A 23,021-nucleotide genomic window follows, 5' to 3' on the forward strand; every position below is an offset into this window, starting at 1 on the left:
GAATTAAGATCAATTTCTCTCATCCCGTCTCTGTTTCTCTCTTCTTCCAACCCCCTTTTCTGTCTGGTTTGTGTTTTCCGCAAATTTTCACTCATAACCATTACATTGAACCTGAGCTCGCAAATATTCAGGGGCAAAAAAAACATTCCTTCGCAAACCCTAATTAGGAAGTTCCAAATCCGAAGTCAAAACAGCTTTAACGCAATAACATATTCCCAATAAACAAACCATTAGTACAAAGCTCTCCACTTTCGTCATCTGTTTAAACTCAACACTTCCCCAAAAATTCTCCAAACTCACAGTAGACACATACAATCTGTAGTCTTCAGTAACTTGTCATTTTTGACGTCAATAACATAACACACACACAATCATAGATAGGCAGAACGGGAGTTACCTCTGGGGAGGTGATTTTGGGGGTTTTTCACAGCGAGGAGAGACAGAATCCGCCGAGCCGCCATTTTCGAGTAGCAATTATTTTAGACCTGCTCTCTCTTTCTATTTTGTGTACAAAGAAATATCGGAAGACTTGGAGAGAAAGACAAGCATTCCCACTGCATATCTATTTAAATACATTAAAAAAAAACAAAACAATAATTTAATTGTTAATATAACTTAAGGTCGCCATATCAATATATACTTAAGGTCCATGACTTGCAATTTTTTTCTTTAAATAATTTATGATGGGGTCGTGTATTGTATCTAAGACTTGACCTTTTTAATTTATTTATTATTATTATTATTTTAATTAATTCGATATGATTGCCAAACTGTGCTAAAACTACAGACAATCATAATTATACAGTTGTGATATTAAAGATTTGTCTCTAATTCAAACAATACGTTACATTACATTCTCTTGCAAGTAATCCCATAATTCAAGATGCCTTGTCACTTGGAGAATACTGATTTACATTATTATTCATCAAATAAAATAGCTTCATAGAAGAAACAAAACCTGAAAAATGTCATCGAGTAAATTTCTATATATATATATATATATATATATATTGATGTTCTGATTGAATACTGGGAGTTGGCTGTTTTCTTCAGTTCAGATTGCGGAAAAGATGAAATAGACAATTTTGACAAATGCAAGTTACATAGGAAGATAATATCACCAATTGGGAAACTGAGACAACTTTATCCTACTAAGCAAATCTTAGGTAACAACAATTTACTAAAAAGGATAATCTGGCAACACATGAGAATAAACCTTTACATACACAGAGAACTACACTACGCAAACATCAACCAGAAAACAAAAATTTTGATATTATGGACCAACAAACCAGATGGATTGCTCCGAAAAATTTGAGGACTTCTTGTAGCCCCTCTACCTAGATCGCCTTCTGCTCCGTTTTAATGCAACAATGCCCTCATTCAGAACTGAATCGTAATTCTATAACATTATGCATGTCATCAGGTAGAAACGCAAAAAATGTTGTATAATGAAAAATTACACATTGAGCTTTTGCTACAACATATTCATTCCTCTGTGAGATTCATAATCTAAAAAGTCTCCAGTAGGTGGACCAAACTGTGCACTGTACCCATACATATCGTACATCTGGCCATCAGAAGGCAGATGCCCACCTTCTCGTCCCTTAAATGCTTCCATTGGAGAAGCCCATGGAGCTGGAGACGGAATGTTGGAGCTAGAAGCTTCTTGGTTCAGATTAGGGGCGTTATGATTTTGAGGTGAATTTCCAGTAGGCCTTTTGTTGCTGGAATTAGCCGTTGTCAGGGAGATGGAAGCTGACTGCTGCTGTTGCATTTGCTGCTGGTTCTTCATTGGTGACTTGGGCCGAAGAGCCTCTATTTCAGGGGTTGTCAGGACGAGATGAGGTGCCTCGGGTGGTGGGTTTCTTCCTCCTCCTCCTAACCATACTTTCCCATCCTTATCCGAAAAGTTCCTGACATATGCCTGAAAATTCCCAAGTTATGGCTTCAGGATTTAAAGCAATTGGACAAAATGGAGCAAGCTAAGTATGAAAGAGACAATGACATATCATCATTTTTTCCTTTTAGTTTCAGCACTTATTTTGTTCCTGCTTTTAACCCATTCTCACCACCACTTGAAGTGGATTTGTTTTTTACCAATTACCAAATTTACCCCCCCCCCCCTCCTGTCTCCATCCCCTTAGGTTTCCTTAAAATTGAGGAATCCAAGGAAAGAAACAATGTTAAATGACCTATAATATAATCACATTCTATGAGCTTCTAAGATTTTAATTCACGGCGTAAGAGCAGCAACTACCACAAGGCATACTAGTTTATCAAATTACAGGTGACTGCTCCAGAATAGTCACGATCAGAACCATATTTCCACACAACATCAATTATCTATCATCCACCATCCTGAAAATACACCTCTCTGGGCATCATGGACTCATGATGATAAATATGCCAGGCAGTCACTAGGGTTTCTCCCACCCAATTCATTAATAAAAAGTGTATAGTAACATCGGTAGAGTATTTATGCATTCATACACAAATCAAATTCCTTTCTTTTTTTTTTATCATAAATGGAATATGCTCAACGTGGCAATTTTCTACAAAAGGAAATAGGAAAAACACAATTGGTTGACATGAGAAGATGGGCACTATTTTTATCATGTACATCATACATGTGTCCAAGCATCAGAAGAGACTTGCATTCTGTAGGAGATGCACACAAATGTATATGCAGTGGCGTTTGTAATACATAATATTTTTTTTGTGTACCAATAAGAAATAGAGAGAAATTCATGACCATTCTGGAGCTAAGGCATGGGAAATAAATGAGAGTAAGAGAGTAACAAATGGTCAAAACTGTAGCACCTATACCTGAACAGCTTATTTAACTGTGATAAAATTATGAAGCACACAGTGGAAAATGCAGGAAATACGCAATAACAAATCTTGCAGATGCCGAATATCACAAGCAGCAGCAGCACAAAATAAAACATGCAGAAAGACACTAAAACAAAACTTTTTCACTTTCCATTTTAAGGAAGCAAGCATGCTAGAAGTGCTTGTACAACCAAACAATAGGGAAACCTACCTCAGAATTAAAATTCGATGAGGACAATCCTTTACCGACTGTCAACCATCCAGACCGAATATTATGGTCTTCACCAAAAAGCTCAAGTCTTCTTCGGCCAAGAGCAAAATGCTCAATGATTCGATACATATCCTCAGGCTTTGCAGTTGAACCTAAAATTAAATTGTACGAAAGTTTACAGTGCCAGTAAGGAGCAACAAATTCAAGGCATAATGCTGAACAACAAATCCAAACAGCAAACTCAAAATGATATGCAACTAGCAATAGATTCTCTAATGCTTTCTCAAGAAGAAAGCAAGTAAAAAAAAACCAAGGGCTTAAAATTCCAATTTTTTATAGCAAAAAAGGATAAAGTCAAGTGAATTCAGTGAGAAAAAAATGAAAGGGGGAAATAAAGAGAAAATAGGAGGAAGTTAGGAGTTAATGGTTGCAAGAAAGGGAAAACGTAGTTCTGCAATGCTCTATATGTTCATTTTATATATTATGCAAGGACAACTTGCTTGAGGACCTAACTAGAAGAGGAACTGAAAGACTCTGTCAACGTAATATTTTACCTCATTACAACCAAGAAGCAATGGGACATATTTAGCGCTGAAAATGTAATGATCTTATATACCATTGAAATGTCCGTGGGCCACAAGCTTATTCTCCAAACCAAACTTCATATTCAGCTAACACTTAAAACAGAGAAGCCACTTTAAGAAGCAGGAACTAAACAAGGAAACAGTGACCAGATACATAAGAGGACATTTAAGCAATTGCATACTCATTACAACTTTTCCCACATCAAGAAAAAGGAAGACAGGAGAGAGGATAATTTCAAGAAGTGCGATAAAATGAATAAGAAACTAAGGGCAATCAATGTTGAAACCAACATTACCCTTACCATAAGGAGGCTCCTCAGCAATTATTACATCAGTGTCAATGTTGGCATGAATGATATGACCATCTGTACTACGACGTACAGTCCCTTTTATGCCCATCAAGCAATGTTCCTTCAGATCAATAATAAGGCAGCTATTCAGGAGACAAACATAAAAAAACTGTAATTCTTTTAATACACCTAAATATGCATACAACAAGAAAGAGACATCAAGAATGATACATATAGATCAGATAGAAAAACGAGCTCCTTATTTATAGAAGTTTATAACATCAGTTTACAAATAGGAAATCCATGAGAGCCTGGTCTTCCTTTTACAACCCACAACTAATTTTCAATAACTATTATTCTCTGATAATAACAATATGATTTAAATAAAAAACAAAGATTTTCAAATTTAGCAAATTATGCCAGCTAGCAAACATCACATGCTTTTGGAGTCAGAATTCTACAAGCGGTAACTATTTTCTTATGAAACTTTATCAACATGAGGTGAGTAAGTCTATGTAATCTTGATTACAGCAATTCTTGCTAACATAGGGAGCACCATTAATCAAATAAATTCTACATCTCTGATGTTCTTTTTCATTATAGGTGTGGAAAATATTGACAAAAATGTAAACATTTTACTACAAGGAGTTATTTGGATTTAATAATTCTCTATCACTGGGATTCTCTTAGTTGTTGCCTCAATTTCCAAAGGAAGCCTCCTCAAACTTGATATCCTATTTTATTTCAGTTCAGAATGGACTATATTGGCCACCCAAACATTTTAAGTTCACACTAATCTTGTTGAACTTCTCTTATATGCATCAAAAGATTATTCAAACCAGAGTATCCGCAACTACATCTCATTTGCTTAGGTTATATCCAAGACATATCCGTCTCATGCATTAAGATTAGGCTGACTGATACCTTGGAGCGTTGAAACAGAGTATGAGAATCATGGCGTAATCCAGGAGTTGCATTTGTTTTATTTGTCTTCACCCAGCATATATCTTCACATCTGCGAAATCCCCACTGGATAGAATAAAAACAGAATTATAGTTGAATGGCAGATATCTTAAACAACTCAGAAATGAAATGTAACAACCAAAAGGAAGTTAAAGGGAAGAAAAAGAAAGCATCATCTGAGAAACTTCAAACTAAATAATTACATGGCTCTCGTCCTTTACCTTCTTCAGACATTGTCGGCCTTGCTCTAGGCCAACACCATCACCAACCCAGAGGAAAATGAAAGATGGAGTATCAGCAATTGCCTATGAATTATTAGAAAAAGAAAAAGAGTAAAGCTCAAAAGCCACCCAAATTAAAGAAAGTAAATAGGTACAAGAACAAGCAAGTTTTCAAGGATTGCTAACATATATAAAACTAAAACAGAAGCAACTACTCTATTTTGCAGCCAAAAATTCCAAGTGAATCTTTTTCATGCATTATAATTGCAACATTAACCAGGTAAAGTGCAAAGGAAAACTACCTCAATCTTTAAATTCATTATTTCTTCAAATGTCCAGTACTCCATATGGTCAGTTACACCAGGAGCTCGATGAACGTATTCCTCCCATGGTGGGTCTACAAGAATGACATCAAACTTGGTCCCAAAGAACTCTGGAGAAAGTACGTGCTCTCTCAGGTCACATTTGTAGTACATAGGAGGTGAAGCAGATTTGGAAACAATCTCATCTTTTTTTTGTATAAGCTCCCGAAGCTTTGGATAGTCCTCCACGACACTAGTGAGCTCCAGCTCCCTAATAAAATTCTGTGGCCGCATCCCAGTGTCAACAAAGTTCTGAGAGTAATCATTCTGCTCTCCTCTAGATGGAGCTTTGCCAGGCGGGGCATTAGTTCTAGGTGGAACCCATCCTCCAGAGGCTTTATCTTGCTGCTGACTGCGACCTACTGGAGCCATCACATTAAAATTGGGAGCAGACATACTGGGAGGCATCCCTCTTCCAGGTCCTGCTGGACTGAAGACCAAAGGACCACTTGGTGCATTTCCTAGATTAGGGGAGAATCTAGGTCCCAACGGTCCAGGGGGAACAGGTGGTAGACCAGGTGGAACACCAAGCATGTTCATCTCAACACCGCGAGCTCCTGGCCATGCAATTGGGGGTTGAAACTGTGGAATAAAGACTCCAGGAGAAATAGGACCTGGAGCAGGGGACATGTTAGGAGGTAAAGATTGCATTGGTCCAGGAGGGGGCAATCCAAGTGGTCCAAAAGGTGATCCTACCAAGGGTATTGGAATGCCAGCCTGTTGACTGTCTCTTCCAGTAGGCCTACCCCGTCCTACTCTCCCAATTCTGTTTCCTCTGCCACCCTGTGAGGCAGTTCTACCAAATGAACTCGTCTCCTGGTTTCCATGTGGAGGTACAGAGCCACCACTACCACGATTGGACAAACCACCTTTCTGCCCTCTTGATTTCTCTCCCTGATAATCATCGTCGTCCCTCCACGAATTTGGATCCTGCATTGCAAGACCACCATCCATGAATCTATCTTTTCCATCTTCACCGGTTTGTACAGATCCATGTGTGTTTCGTGATCTCTCCTCCCTTGAATACGCAAACTCCTCGCCATCGGGAGCCAGTTTTGTGTCAGATTGCTGAATGGCCTCACCATTTCTTGCAAAGATGGATCTAGAATCTTCTCTTCCGTAATCAAATGGCTTGGTTTGAATTTCAATCACATCATAATTCTCATTTGATATTCCATACTTTGATGAGGTTTTCACAGCTTCAGTCCTGCTTCCATCTTTTCTACCACCAATGCGACCATCAATCCTGTCACGACCACGTCTGGGCAAGTCCCAGTCCCTGATGCTATCATAGGTTGTTTCATTATCTCTAGTTTCCTTGTCTTGTTTTCTTTTCCATGTATCTTTAACATTGTCACGGTCCCTGTTCCTGTCACCCCAACTATCATCTCTTCCTTTTGATCTATCATCCCAGGAGCCATCTTTTCCCAGTTCCTTTCTCCTCAAAGTAGAGCTTCTTTCATAATCCAGCTCAAAATTATCTGATTCACGCTTTCCAATCTTCTCAGGTGTCCTGGACATATTGGAGTTATCTACATCTCTCCTACTTTTGTCCCTCACCCATGTATTAACATCCTCATCAGCATTTAAAGACCTTGCATAGCCGTCAATAATATCTCGAGTTGGATTTCTTGGTTGTCTATGCTCCTCAAATCTCTCTTTATTCAATATATCTTCACGTGCTAAACTTCCCTTACTGTCTTCCTCAAGAAATTCAGACCTTCCTCTCTTGCTCCTTTCTGAATCAACTCGTCTCTCCTCTCTGTCATTAAACTTTACACCTTTGTCCGTCATTGACTCAAAACCTCGGCTTCTAACATCAACTGATTCGCTTTCCAAAGTATCACTTCTTTCTCTTTCACTAGAACCTTCAAGTTTAGGGTCAGTAGACTTGCCACTTTTTACATCAGATTTTTCTCCGTATTCAACAGTTTTCACAATGTTGTCAGGCTCATCCCATCTCCTCCTTCTTCCATGCTCAGCATACCCATATCCCTTTTCTCGGCTATTATCCCTTCTCACTGAATCTCTTGAATCTCTATCTGATAGCTTTTCCACATCAATGTCGTGCTCTGAGTACTTTGAAGTTGATTTCTTTCGCTCAGTCTCTTCAGCTCGACTATATCCTCTACTCCCATGTTTTTCCACAGCATCAAGCTTATTTTCTGTTTCTCCATCTTGATACCAAGTGCTCAGTACATCTAATGTATTCTCTTCTGGCTTTTTCTTCATCTGCTTAGAGCGCGACTCTTTTCTGGTTTCATAGTCATCCTGATCACTATCAGCTCTGCTCGAGCCACCCACTCTCTTTCGACTTTCATGTCTGTCATACGAACTTCTTTTTCTTCCACTGCTATCCAATCCATCAAGTTCCTCACCACTTCCTGCTTTCCTAGATTTGCTTGAGCGTTGTTTTCTCTTATCATCACAATCCCAGTCCTCATCATCCCTAACACTATCAATGTTTACCTCTACATCCTCCTCATTGTCCCGTTTCGTTGAACTTCTTATACATTCAGGAGAGCCCATAGCAAAGAAGATAAAAAAAAATTGACCTCTTGTTTCTATACTCGAATATAATTACGAGTAATATCTGGACAAGCAGCACCTTGGGGCTGAAAAAAAGAAAAAGAGATACAACAAAAAAAAAAAGAGAGATCATCTTCAACATACCTAACAAAAAATTGACATATATAGCATATAAAAATTACTACAAGTTGTGCTAGAACTGAAAACTTAAACAGGAAAAGTGGGGAAAAAAAAGTGAACTAAAATAGGACGCCAGTCATACACCTCAAAGTCCAGGACTCCAGATAAAGCCAAATTATCTCATTTCGACAAGAACAGACTTCTCCTAAATCGTATAGTTACAGGCAACACAGATAACACATTCACTAAAAGAACTTCATATCGTACAGTTATCTCCACAATTATGCAGTTTGCGTCGCGGATTTCACAATTAGACATCTCAATAAAGAAACTCAAAACCCTAGATCTTCGAGTAAGTGAGAAATAAACAACACCAAAATCAACTTTCCCCCGTTACACATATCCCGCAACTCCGTCAGCAATTTGACTAAATACCATAATTTCATGTGGAAATATCGAATTACAGAACTTCGTGAGCATTCAGGCGAAACGAGATTGACTGATTAAAGAACAACCCAACGTCCCACAATCTCAATTCGTTCGCATTGATTCAATTGACTTGGAACAAAAACAGAGAAAGCAGGCACTAAAACAGAACATAAATATTGATGCCGTTACATTTAACTCACTCTAAACGGTGGCGACGGCGTGATGGCGGCAGAGGAGAAAAGCCGTCGTGGCTGAACTGAGAGTTTTGTCGTCGCAGAGGGGAAGATAGCGGGTTTCAAGGTATTTGAACCCGTATTGCTTTAGGTTTTGGAGAGGGGTTAAGAATGGAATTTGGTAGTGTCCACATGGGCGAAATTATTAAAATTTTATTATATATTATCAATTTTGAATTTTACTTAAAATTACCTAATATCGTATAAGATTATTTTTAAAAAATTAATAATTACCTCAATATCTATATCTATCCAAACTATAAATATTATCACAAGTTAATTACACTTAGATCCCTCTAAAATTACGAGATTATATTGTCCTATAAAAAAATATTGAATTACACTTACATCCTTTTTAAAAAAAAAAATCATTTACGACTGGACTCTGCTTCAATAGAACTTGGCAGAGAAAAATGTCAATATTAGCAATTTTATTTTACCGCTCATTTAATATTTTTATGTATATGTTTATACTTATAAAAAGATAAATGTAATATATATATATGGAGTAAGATTAATATCATTATAATTTTTTTGCTTATAAGTATAAAGTTATTAGTTGTGTATGATAAATGAGGTGTAAAATTAAATTTTTTTTGCTAATATTAATATTTTTCATCCAAATACTAATAAAAAAAAATAATGTGTAAACAGTAAATTTTTAAAAGGTGTAAAGATACATAAAAGCGATTTAGTCAGAATATATTTGTAAACTGATTTTATCCCTAGTTGGTACAACGATGGGGGTCGAATTGAGATTCATTAAAAATAAGGAGGGGGTGCAGTGGGGGTTGATTGGAGGAGTCTCGAATTTTATTAAAAATAAACGAGGTGGATCTGAATCCAACCAAACCCGTCCTATTGTCATTCATTCTTGCCCATTATAGGCTGCTACATTGTGGCATAAGTTCTGTATCCATCACAATGTGAGATATATTGTGTATTTTCTTGCACATACCTCTGCGAGATACATATACACACACAAAACACTACAAATACTTCTGGGAATTGCCTTATTGGGAGTATTTGCAAAAAAACTTTTACTTTAAAAATTTATTTCTGTAAAAAAAAAATTGTAAAAAATTAAAAATGGATAGTATTTGTAACTATTAATTTTTTTCTACAAAAAACTATAAATTTCAATTTGATTAGTATTTCATATTTATATTTTTAAAATATTATAAAAATATATTTACTTTAATAATGTGCCCACTAAGTAATATATCAACAATTAAACTTGCAAGATTGCAAAATTAATTAACTTACTAGTTAATCAAATAATAATATGCGAATGAAATAATATAATTTAGATGATATAGCACATAAAATATAAAAAACTTAAAATATTAAATGTGTGAAATTATAAATTTAATTATTGTTAAAATTTGAGTTATATGAAAAAACTCCAATATCAACTTTAAATATTCAATTTTAAAAATAAATTAAAATCAATAAAGTTGAATTAAAATATTATAATAAGGGTAAAATAATAGAGAATAAAGTTGAATTTATTTATAAAAAAAAAGTCAAAACAACTAAAAACAACCCCCAAAGTGTTTCTAGCTTTTGGCCTATAAGCGTTTTTTTTGCCGTTTTAGAAGTAGAATCTAATAACGCAAACAATTCAAAAGTATTTTTTTTAAATTCAGAAGGTTAAAAACACTTCTGAAGTGCGTGCAAATAATCCATTTATCTTTCGAGGACCAACGTATATAACAACAACCACCAAGAATTATGTACAATCTAGGACTTCTTCACATGGATGGTCAAAGCTATCAAACTCAGCTATGGTCCGTACAGAATTTCAACACCATCGGCCTATACCCTGTTATAGAGAAATGAATGAAACAGCAGAGATCATAGGTTGGTTGTATGATCATAACCACTGAATCAATAGAATTTAGCTTCAATCAAACTGCATAATCGTTATGTTAATTTTTTCACAACTCTTCAATAAAACGTCTCCACGTCATAACAGCCACAAAGCACAAACACATGATCAAGACCAGCCTCAAAATCGTGTTTTCTAGCACAGATTGAAGATGGAGTGGAGCACCCTGGTTCAATAATGTAATGTTTGAAGAAAGCGTGTGCTTCATTTGACCTGCATAGCTCAAGCACAGCGGCAATCAGCTCAACTATGGGACATATTTGTAAAACAATCTCTTCAGCAACAAGATGCACAACATTTCACTAGTAACTCTTTAATCAGAACAGTAGGGACTGAAAGCAGATTCCCAAAGTTAAATCAAAAGTACATCACAGTATCCAGCAAGTTTGCAGCACTCGATGTGCTTTCCATGATATAATACCTTTCTAATCAACAAGCAACTCAGCATAAAAATCCACCAGAACTCTGTGATGCACCCGCATTAACTTCCCTACAATTTCAATCCAAAAACTTTTACACAAATACACAAGAACGGAAGTCCCTCATGACTGGATAAAAACATCCAGCCATGATCATTGTTGCAGAAACGCAGCCCAGCAGCTTAAAATGTCAAACTATAGCTGTTCCTAGACTGAGTTTTTCATGTTACAATTCTGATTGCGAACCCGTGTTCAAAGGAGCTGCCTCTGCACTACAATACCGAATGTAATCCCGAATATTAAACTTTGACAATGAACTTCAATAACATTGTGAGAGCGGTATATATCAAGATTTTTGGCAATTGAAACAAAGGAAATCATGGTGCATCCATTAACTTGTGTAAACTCAGATATCAGCAAGTTACATTGGCATATGAAGCTCAGTTCAACACAAGAAAGTACCAAATTACAACAAGATTTTATTATACAACTGAACATTTGCCAAAAGGCGATATCCTTTTCATCAGCAAGATCAGGACTCCTACCAATATACCATTATCATTCATGAACATGTAGCATTCCCATTATTTCGACCCCAAAAATTTACCACCAACCAGAAATCACCACGATCAGACATTGCAATCGAATCAGAGGTTAACATGAGCATACGCCTGAAGTACTTCACCACTCAGCCTACAAATCCTCCACTCCGGCAATATCTGCGCCCCCATCTGCTCATAAAACGTAATGGCATTCACATTCCAATCGAGCACCACCCACTCCACTCGGCCGTACCCCATTTTCGCCGCCTGAGCAGCCACCGCCGTCAGCAGCATCTTCCCCAGTCCCTTCCTCCTATAACACTCCCTCACAAATATATCCTCGATATAAAACCCGGGTTTCGCCAGAAAGGTAGAATAGTTGGGGAAAAACAAAACGAACCCACCAACAATCACGTCATTTCCAATAATATTGACATCATTAGCTCTGCTTCTGAACGATTCTCTTTCGGGATCGTCTATTGGAAGGTCGAGGAGGACGGAGTTGAGGAGCGGGGGAAAATGGGGGTTGGCGGTGGCTAGGAAAGGGATGGAGGAGAGCTCGAGGAGGAACACGGTGAAAGAAGTGAAAGGAGGCGGCGGATTTGGGGGAAAGAGGGTGGCCGAAAGGTCGGCGGGGGTGGCATGAAAGAGGTCGGTGAGGCGCTCGAAGACGGCCATTTGGTGGATGAGCTTGTGGATGTGGGGAACGTCCTCCGCGGTGGCGAGACGTATGCGGGTGAAGAGTGGCTGGCCTGAAGGATTGGAATCCGGTAGAGTGATGGGGGCGGCGGAAGGCGGAGGCGGTGGGGCTGCAGCTGCTGCCATGCCTGAGAGGTTTTTGGAAGTTTCCTTCTTGGGAGTGAACAAACAAAGGTATGTTTTACCCAATTCAGTGAATTCACCACTCTTTTGAAGGGACTTTTTTTTTTAAAAAAAAAAAAGAATTAAAAAATTATAATTGGAAAATCCAATAAAAAACATGGGCAATAATTACAAATGCTAAATTACTAATTATGAAACTAGTCCACGTGGCACACTTAAATGAGTATGTATAATTAAATATTTTTTTTAAAAATAATTTATATTTTTAATAATATATTCTAATTAAAGAAATTAAAAAATTTTAAATTAAAAAGAATAGTTAGAAAGAGTTAGTGGAAGTTGAAAAGAGGATAGAAGAGTGGTTTGGAAGTGTCGAAGAGTGGGCAGTTAATAAATAAACAAATTAAATATTAAAAAATAAATAAATTCGGCGATCAAAAAAGTGAAACATAAAAATGGTATTCTCACTTTATAATAAGGTATAAATTATGAAATCTTTAAATAGATATTTGAAAACACCTATTTTGCCCTTTTGTTTCTTTGTAAAAAAAGAATTTAAAATTATAAAAAAAGGTTGTTGATGTAAAAATTTACATTCTTTTTTTGCCCCTATACGTTATGGACTGCAATAAAAAAAAAAAGAAAATATTAATGAATGAATCAAATTATAATTCAACAGGTCATTATAGCATTTTGACCAATTTATACAAAAAAAAAATTGATAGAAATATGACGGAAAGTGGAAACTAAGAGAATATGCTAATTATTTGACACATATTAAAATTAAAGAGATATTGATAATTTTTTAAATAATAAAAATAATTAAAAAAAGAAAAAGGAACAGGAACAGGAACGATATTCTATAATTTTATCAAATATAAAAAATAACTCATTGTAATTTACTCTAATCTTTATCAAAAGCCATGTTGTTTCCACCTTCTTACAAAAGTTAAATAGAATTTATATACTACATATTGTCACAAATAATAATTTTTTTTTTGTATGTTTTCCAAAAAAGTTGAAAAACTTCAACTTAAAACTCTACAAGTCATGCACTAAGTGCTTAACAATTACTCATAATATTAAGTGAGAAACTTTTTATTGAGCGTTATAGACTAAAAACTGTAAACAACAAATTATAAAAACCTCCGATTCAATCAATATATTAATATGATTTTAATAAATTATAATAATTTGCACAAAGTAAGACAAATATCTACACATCTAATGTAATTCGAATCCATAAACTCAAACTTGTCCATCGGACTTTTACCTTAGCCTCAACCACTTAGGCCAAGTCATTGTTGGTTTTAAATAAGAAACTTGAACACAAATTTCTGATGGAAAAAAATCACCTGAACAAACATGCATTGCAACTTTTGTAGAAAAAAGAACCAACATATATAGATTCATCATCATCAGGCTAATTTTTACAAACAAGCTTGCAAGTATAGAAGAAGTGAGAAAATCAAGGCAAACACCATGAGAATCTTTCCACATGATAGAACTTCTGAGACAAATTTGCTCTCCACAGTAACAGATTCAAAAAATAATCTGATCATCAGTACAATTGTCATTTCAGAAACACAGAATACTCGTCTTACGAGCAGTCTAAACGATTCAGTCGGCTTGTCAAGATCGACTTCTTGCATTACACAAAGAAATAGAAACGTAGGTTCAACAACAAATATAAACTGCCTACTTACAACAGGATCAGTTCATATTTACCTAACCTAAGCTATCACCAGAGAATTCTAGATTACACAATTCTTGACCTCAAGATTTCCAGGTTACAGATATAATGCACAGATAAACATCAGTGTGATAACATGTTTTCAAGCTAGCGGGCTTACATAATGCCCTGTTTTCCTTCTGTGCCGACTAAAATCTGATACAAATCTGAAAGTAAGGCCGCATCCCTTGACTTTGCAGACATAAGGCCTTTCTCCAGTATGCACCCGTAAATGTTCAGTCCTTGCCCATGCCCACTTGAACGACATGGTGCAACCGTCCCACGGACATTTCAGAGGCCGGTCATCATCATGTACACGCTGGTGTTGTATAGCATATTTGTGGGAGTTGAACTTTTTCCTGCACCCTTCAACCGGGCACCGGTTTCCTTTGTGCAGGAGTAGCTCCGCCTTTGTCTGGAAACTCATCGTGCACCCATCTAACTCGCACTTATAACGTCCCTTTTGGTTTTCTTTCTTATCCTTGCGAGAAACTGAATGATCTGTAGCTTTTCTCACCTTACTCAACGTTGGTGTCTCCTTGGCTGGTTTTTTGTTGTCGGGAACATGGCCAGTTGCAACTTCTCTAGCCCTTGGCCTCAATCCTTCACACGGGCCTCTAATAAAGCCACCAACATGGAACTGATCTTCTGATTGCAGGTTTACTTCCCGCTTCCTTTTGCGTCCAGTTTTTGCAATTGATGAGGATTGTGCCATGATGGAGTTGGCATCGTCCGAGTCTTTCCTCTCCAGTAAACTTACACTCTCGCCATTATCATTATGAGATGCCACATCCACAAGTGTATCACCTGGAAGACATTCTTCAGTTGAGGCTGAAGTTGATTCATATATTCCTGCAGTGTATCCTAAAACGTCTCCTTTATTATCTCCATCTCTCTCAATATGCTGCTGCCTTTCAGAGCTCAAGGATTTTGACACCTCACTTTCCGTGACAAGTTGATCTGAAATTGCTTCCATCTGCTCATCACGCCCTGTGGGAGGCTCATCATCTGAACAGTTTGATGAGCCACCATGCTCAGAAGCTTCTTTAGTCAAATTGTCTCCATCAGACTGAACATTATGCAGCATTTCCAAATCAGTCTCTGCCACTTGATCACAAGCTCTGGTTGCTACAGTAGATTCATCCATTGTTTCTTCCTTTTGCAAATTTACATCTTCTGCAGCATTGCCTATCCCATTTTCATCTGAAGTTGAACCAACATTCGCAGACACTGCCAGTTCATTTGGTGGAGAAATGCTGGTTTGTGCCTCAACATTCTCAATAATGGGCGTGGAAGTGATAACTGAATTTGCATGGTGGGATGGAAAAGAATTCTCGAAAGAACCCCTTCTCGACAAAAGCCCAGGGTGGTCACGCAGAGATTCTGATATACTGTCATAAGGTAAGGCACTAGGCCCTGAGAAACTTTTTCCATTAGTTTCAACTCTCGTCAGAATACTTCTACTCATGTTTTTGTCTTCTTTATCTAGATCTTCTGCCTCAGTATCCAATGTATCTCGTACAACAAGGTTATTACTCTCTATAGGAACCTGTATTCCTGCAGAAGATCGACTCTTGTATCTTTTTCTTGAATATTGAATGATTTTAACATCCTTTTTAGCCATTTGATGTTCTTCATTTGTGTTCATATCCTCCTTGCTATCAGATCTTTTACTTTGCAATAGACGTTTCAGATGGCGCTTTGAGCGTAATTTTCTGGATAGCCACTTTACACCAGATGCATTTGAAATTGGAGTTGCATCACAAAACAACCCACCCAAGCTCAATAAATGCTGAACATTCTTAGATGGGGAATTCTTTTTGACTTTCACACAATGCTGTAAGTTGATACTCAACTTTGAGGTCCAGTCTTCTGCACAGTCAACTTGTTCTTCTCTGTCTATAGCAATATCAATCAAGTTCAAATCTTCTGGAGAAGCATTACTGAGTTCTACGTCAGTGTAACAGAAAGGAACACCAATTTCCTCTGCAATGACTGCAGCATGAGTCTTTATCTTCTGGAAGTCTGAAAAAATCAAAAGCAACAGAGAAAGAATGATTGTACCAGCTTGCTGGATGAATCAGCACTATGGAGGGAGCACGCAAATTATAGCATATTTTATTTTGTGAGACTTGATGGAACTAATAACAGAAAGTGACATCCAGGCCTGAATGCAATAACCGAAAAAAAGTTCAGCAAGGAACGAGGAAAAATTAGAAAAGAATAAAATAAAAACAGGGGCTCCTTTTGTTGGCAGTAAAGGGCTAAATGGCTCACAGTAAGGCTCAAGACATAGCTTTTGAAATTTCTGAGGGTGATTACCTCACTATAAAACGAAAATCAAGATGATTCATATACCTGAATGACAGATCACAAGTACATTAGCTCCGCCTTTTGAACTCAACAGTCCTTCAATGTCAATTGCATGCTCCAGGCAGAATATCCGTGGTTTTAGAGATACATTAGAAATATTCCATCCCTTCACAATCTTAACTTGCGAAGATAAAGCTTCATGCTCCAAGGATGAAGAGGGGCTACAGACTGAAGTTTGATCCATAGCTTGATGGGTGGATTGACTTGATTCAGCCACTGATGATGCTTCATTTACATGGTGGAGATCCTTCTTGTTTAACTTGGTTTTGTCAGTAATATCTAGTAAGGGAAGATGTCAGTGGACAAAGAAGGTACCTTTTATCTGTTGTCAAAAGTATTTAGTCCACATTTCTCATAAAAGAGGTTTAACTCTCTCCAATACTAAATATAAAATGAGATCGTAAAAGTAAAATCCAGATAAAACTCAGAATTGATATTGCCACCAGGAATCAGAATTTATCAAGCTTAGAAAGACAACAGAGGATGTGATTTCTTGATTTTTCATATTGTATTAAGATCAAGCATGCAGGTGTCTCATCATTCACAGGTGACAGCTGGGTGGTATATAAAGTGTTCATGAAGGCGAATAACAAGAAACTTCTCAGTAGACCATGTGGGTAGCACCAACCCATTTTTCAGCGACTTTACTAAAGAACTATGTCAGACCAACCAATGGGACCTGAAAAATCAATATTTTAGCACTTACTGCATGATTGAGAACTCTAATGCATAATTAGAATCCACATGAAGTGACTTACAAACTTAGATGAAATTGATTTCAGTTTCATTTCTCATTAGAAAAACCAATGTGCAGACTTTATACCAACCAAGAACAAAGTGATCAAGATGAAGAAGTTCAGAGGTTCGGGCTCACACCTTTAGCAGCCACCTCCTTCACTGGATTAAGCTCAGAAGGTTGACCAGATTCAGCAGAAACAATAAGAGGATCCATTAGAAGAAGATTAGTTGATGCTACTTCAGATGGCTGCACCACAGTCATAAATGGAAAACCAAGGATGCCACAAGCTACACAGGGTAAAGTCCCAGATTCTATTTGAAAATCATATGCCAAGTCATCATCGTTAAGATCAAAACCAACTGCACCAATATACTTGCTCAGTTGGCTCAAATCATGTATATCATCATTGTTCTGGGGAGAGTCTTTTTCCGCTGATGTTAGGGCTACGTCTGTTTCCTTGCATGGCTCAGATTCTTTACTTGAAGATGGCATTGATTCAACATCCCAGAGTACTGCGGTATAAGAGGAATTTCTTTGAAGGAGAACAGTCAAAAGATTATTTTCGTGCAAAATGTCTTCGATAAATGCTCTCTTTACTAACAATTCTCTCTCTTCCTTCTGACGATCTCTCAAACGTGAGCTTCGTACACCAGGCAGTAAGGATCTCGGTATTCTGTAATTCAGTCAGCTCTCGTCTATCAAAATTTTGACATTATAATTATATACAATCAAAAAGCATCTTAAAGGTACTATTGCGATAATTAATGCAGAAGTAGACTGACTTAAAAAGTTTGGAACCTAGAAGAGCACAACCAAGAGTGTTGATGCATATCATGCCGCCAAATGGCTTAGCATTACCTTTTATACTGATAAAAATTACTGACAATTACCAAACATCCAGTATAAAGTCCTCAGCAAGCAAATGGAACAATGGATATTCTCCCTTTTATGCATCATCCTATTAGGTATTTCACAAAGATGACTAGAAAGTTGTACTCATGGGATACCAGTGAATGGCTTGAATTTTGGACTTACAGACCATTGGTTGGTTTCTAAGTCTAAAAGTGCATCAAACCAAGGAAGTATATCATCCATAATTATTCTTGATAATACACTGCTCAAGTCCAAGTCCATGATTCTACAACAAATGATTGCTGCACCTTTCCCTTGTAATTGGTTTAATAACTCCAGACCTCCCATTGTCCAGTTGTATTCCTTAAACTCAGATGATAATCTATTAAACAAAGCATATTAGAAAGTTCAAAAGTCCTTCCGTGCCACATTTTAAAGTAATAAACTTTCATGCTCTTGAAGTCTAATCCAACAAGCTTTCACATAATTGAATCACCACCCATTCAAAACCACGGAAAAAATAGTGCTGAAACTTTATGAGGACGAACTTCTGGTTTATCATGAACAGGTTGCTATGTAACTTTTAACTCAAAGAACAGACTTAATAGATAGAGACAAATGAAATACAAAATGTGAAAGATTAGAAGAAATTTTGAGCATTGATCAACACCAAACAAACACAACAGAAGTTTGCCCCTGCAAGGTTACAAAATTACTCATCTAAAATAATTCTGCTCTCTCTATCTTCACTTGCATTTATTGTCCATGCTGCATTTAGGATTCTTTGTCAAACTCTGCCATTAGTTTTCATATAGCATGCTTAATATTCTGAGAGATTACTGCATTTGTATTAACACTAGAAGCCCGGTTATGACATGAAACAAACTCGGACTTCTTTATAGTTTGAAAGGCAGGGAATTTGCACTACCGGCTGAAAGAATGAACTTAAAGTATCATAAGCAGCCTTGGTCTAGTTCTGGCATCAGAATGAAGCAATTTCACGTGAACTTGTATTTTTTAATATCAGGAGAGGGTGAACAACATTTTAGAGATTATTTAGACCACAAAACTCCCCGAGGGATTACGATGGTATCCTTGAAGTACAATCAAAGCTAGTATGCTGACCTTGAAATGAACGACATTGTCAACAAGTACAGCAGTTGCTGATGAGAGAGCATGGGAAGATAGTTCATGGCAGCTCTGCGAACAGCGGCTTCCTTAGCAATTGTAAGCCACTTCGGTGTTCCAAAATTAGCAGCTTCTCCACAGTTAAAACCTAATTGAATTGCCAATGCAAAAGAAAAACAGAAAAAAAAAAAATTAAAGTCAAACAAGAATCAAGAACCGTCAATATATGGGAGCAAGGATCAGGATATGCTATTTGTTGAGACAAGTTCAGCAAAACATTATAAGAGCTTTGCTCGTTAGTAACTTGAGTTCATGCTCATTAATTTATTGATGTCTTTCCAGACAGTGTCCAGATTACATGAAGATAGAATCCGTCGATCTATGCTCAGTAAAGGTGATGTTCAGACTCCAGTCAGTTCAAATCTTCAGTGGATCAAGTAGCTAATAAATATTTGGATTTAAGCCACTGAACCAAGAGCAAAGACAAATACTTTCAACAATAAACACTCGGAACAAGCATAAGAAGCAAAAGTAATTACCATGGCTGAATCCTATGTGGTAAGCTCTCGGAAAAGTCACGACAAATTCACCAGGGTTCTGTACCAATCTAAAACAATAACAATTTGCAGATTAGCTAAACATTGCCTGATGTGCTGGTCATATATCAGCCTCCTATGCAATAAGCAGAGCAAGTAAATCCCCTTATTCATCAAAAGTGAGAATAGCAGAAACTGCTAGTATTGCACAAAAAATCACCCACCTGCAACATGGGATGCCTGATGCAACAATAATTTCAGGAGACAGAACAGTAGTCTTTTCCCCCAAGAGAGATAGGGCAACTGAAAATCACAATTAGTTGCATCTAAGTGGAAAACATTACAGCAAAAATTTCACAAAAATTTCAGGGCTAAAAGTTAGTAAGAGCAGACATGAATGTCAGTGGAAGCCAGAAAAATAAAGGAAAAAAAATCAAAAGAAAGCAGGTCTTTCAAGGTTCTCTCAAGGAACAAATTTGTCTCTATCCAATCACCAGTTTTTACTCAATGAGATTAATGTTTTACAAGTATCTATGAACTAAAGAACTGGGAGACAGCATGAACAAAATATGGAAGTGGAGATTCTCTTCCACTAATAGTAAAAGAACAACCAGACATCAGGTGATTTGAAGGCATGGACAAAAAATGAGAAATCAGCAGGCATTTAAATAGAGGAAGAAAATGATATTGTAGTAGAAATTGTCTTAATGATAATGTTGATCAAATCTTCAATAGACGCATGTACATACCCAACCGGTCAGCATTTCCACCATAGCCATGGAGACGAATGGTTTCTTCGAAGTTGAAAGCATAATCTGCTGGCACTGCATACCAAGTCTTTGCAGAGCCCATGTGAAGGAAATTCAAGCTATGAAGCTCATGGTCTTCCACATGCCAAGCAAACCAGCTGAACAGCATTCCAATGTAAATCATGGGAGAAGTAACACCAGGGATATCATCAGGCATGAAACGCGTCAATGATCCTGGTGACCGAGCTATTACTTGTAAATTCCAAGGACAGTTTGAGAGCTTCCAACCAGCAGTACCTTCCATCTCATCACCACCTTCAAAATCCTTTCGTCCAGAAAATGAAGCACCATGATGCAATTGATTAGATAGTAAAGAATTAGATGCTGTCTCTGTACAGATATTATGATTATTCTGGCTGCCTGAATCATTATTACCACTAATGCTATTTCCTGTATCTACTTGATCAATCTTGCTATCGGAGTTTCCTAAATTATTCCTGTCAAATGAGTGCCTCTTCCTCCTCCTCCTCCTCCGACGTCTATCAAAATATCGCAATGATCCTTCTGGCTCACCGAATGCTGACCCAGGCACATCATTTGCATACTCTACATAAATCGGCTTCTCGGAAGCTGCTTTCCAGAACATGGCTTCGATAACTAAAGGATTTACCTCCTTCAGCAACCCCAACTGACTCTTAGCAAAATTCTTTGCCTTTGCTTCAAACTGTTCCAGTGTATAAACCTCCCCACTTTGCCAAACTTGCTTCTGAGCCGCAGCGCCATGATCCGCATCAGCCCCCTTCACCCTTTTCCCCTTCTCACAGCCCAATTCTTGGTGCCTTGTAGTAAAAACAGCCCTACTCTCCCCACTATTTACAGCCCTATCACTATTATCCCTTGCCCCACTATCCAACTTCGATGACGTAACAAGACTTGCATCCAAACCCAATTCCGGGCACTTGGAAAGTGACTTATTTAAGTTATGCAGTACATATTTCCTCGACGGCTTTGGCAACGGTGGAATTACTTTACATATACCAAAAGCACTTGCCTCTTTCTCTATTTTGGATATGTAAGCAATTGGGTCCGCGAATTCTGTATCGGTTGGGCGGAATTCAGGCGCCAAAGGCAACCTTTCTAGCCATTTGGGTATTACCACATTCTTCATTATACCACCAAAAAATTCATAGAGAAACCATAACCACCCTAGAACGGACCCAACCTTCCAATCTTAACAACACATACATCAAAAACACGCTAATGCACTATCATACACAGCAAAAGAACACCCAAGGAAACAATTTCGGGTGAAAAAAGTTGATGGGTTTTTCTCCAGTGAAATAAAACCACACGGATTCCTGAATAATTCTTTTAACCGAAGACAAGAAAATTAACCAGCACTCCTTTTTTTTGGAGGAAAATTAACCGGAATTCCGAAGTGCAATAAAATGAGAAATTAATAAATAAACAAAGGGCAGAAAAACCTCTTAGCCTCAATATATCGAGAAGGGTTGGAATCCAAAAGAGCGAGTGTGGATTTTGGGGTGTAGAGGGTGGGGAGGGGGACTAGGTTTTTGATTTGGGCGAAAATCAATGGTGCGCAAGATAGACAAAATGAAGGCGGAATCCTCAACGTGCGCCGCGGCTCATGTAGCGCAGGCTTGGAATTGGATTTCACTATTGCTGGGCCGTTGGATTTATTTGTTTTCCCGTTGGGCCCTGTGACAATATCTTATGGATTTTTTATGAGCGTGATGCTCCTAGTGCGCACTTTAGCGCCAAGAATGTACGCGGCAAACCATTTAATTTTTTTTTTTTTAAGTTGTTCTTTTTGTCTCAAATTTCACCGTGACTTAAAAATTATGACAAATAAATATTATTTATCATGATTAAATAAAATTAATATAAATCAAAATATTTATAATTATTTTTAGCTACAACGGCTAATAGCCATAATTAATTAGAATTTATCATATTTTTATTATTTTTAACTATATAAAAAATTATATTTCTTCTAGTGACGTGGTATAAGTTCTTCTATTTTTACCCTGAACAAAATAAAAATAAAAAACAATTCTTATGATTTTGACTAAAGTACGAAAAAAATATTAATTTTTACTATAACAATAAAACTATATTAATATTCTAAGCAGAACTGTCGGGATAATTACATTTTTTATCCCTATACTCAACTACATATTCAATTTCAGTCCCTTAAAAAATTGATCCTTGATTTTGGTTACTATCTTGTTCGACTTTTTCACCAACTTCTGCAGTTTATTAGTAAAATTGTAAGTATTATTTTCTTTTTTCCTGACTCTCTAACTTCAACCTTTTCTTTATTTTTAAATACTCCTAAACTATTGCTCAACTTACAACTTTCTTTTTCATTACCTATTCCCATCATAAAAGTCGAAATTATTGCAAACAGCCCCTGAATATGTGAATATGTCGATGTTTT

At 37.1% G+C, this 23,021-nt stretch overlaps 4 protein-coding genes across 5 annotated transcripts in view; all 4 read right to left on the reverse strand.

Moving 5' to 3' along the window:
* LOC105166600 overlaps window positions 1-553 on the reverse strand; it is a 3,522-nt gene extending 2,969 nt beyond the window's left edge. Inside the window, exon 1 of the mRNA XM_011086015.2 lies at window positions 398-553. Within this exon, the coding sequence (XP_011084317.1) occupies window positions 398-461 (64 nt within the window). The 5' untranslated portion in view covers window positions 462-553. The remainder of the gene's footprint in view (window positions 1-397) is intronic.
* LOC105166601 (methyltransferase-like protein 1) lies at window positions 1,163-8,874 on the reverse strand. 2 transcript variants are annotated; one of them, XM_011086016.2, is made up of 7 exons: window positions 8,745-8,874; window positions 5,407-8,081; window positions 5,105-5,188; window positions 4,845-4,949; window positions 3,933-4,041; window positions 3,047-3,198; window positions 1,163-1,927 (listed from the first exon to the last, which is right to left on the reverse strand). In XM_011086016.2, exons 2-7 carry the CDS (start codon window positions 7,993-7,995, stop codon window positions 1,478-1,480), a joined length of 3,489 nt encoding a protein of 1,162 aa, XP_011084318.1. In that variant the 5' UTR covers window positions 7,996-8,081; window positions 8,745-8,874; the 3' UTR covers window positions 1,163-1,477. The 2 variants fall into 2 exon arrangements, with proteins under 2 accessions (XP_011084318.1, XP_011084319.1); XM_011086017.2 differs by having other exon boundaries at window positions 8,734-8,871.
* Window positions 11,450-12,517, reverse strand: LOC105166602 (probable acetyltransferase NATA1-like). The gene has a single exon (XM_011086018.2). It carries the CDS (start codon window positions 12,452-12,454, stop codon window positions 11,735-11,737), a length of 720 nt encoding a protein of 239 aa, XP_011084320.1. The 5' UTR covers window positions 12,455-12,517; the 3' UTR covers window positions 11,450-11,734.
* On the reverse strand, window positions 13,951-22,248 carry LOC105166603 (probable lysine-specific demethylase ELF6). Its single transcript, XM_011086019.2, has 7 exons — window positions 20,561-22,248; window positions 20,036-20,114; window positions 19,815-19,882; window positions 19,273-19,423; window positions 17,433-17,968; window positions 16,542-16,835; window positions 13,951-16,208 (listed from the first exon to the last, which is right to left on the reverse strand). The coding sequence occupies exons 1-7, from the start codon at window positions 21,726-21,728 to the stop codon at window positions 14,287-14,289; spliced, it is 4,218 nt and encodes a 1,405-aa protein (XP_011084321.1). The 5' UTR covers window positions 21,729-22,248; the 3' UTR covers window positions 13,951-14,286.

Source organism: Sesamum indicum, linkage group LG7 (genome assembly GCF_000512975.1).
Source record: "Sesamum indicum cultivar Zhongzhi No. 13 linkage group LG7, S_indicum_v1.0, whole genome shotgun sequence".
NCBI lineage: Eukaryota > Viridiplantae > Streptophyta > Magnoliopsida > Lamiales > Pedaliaceae > Sesamum > Sesamum indicum.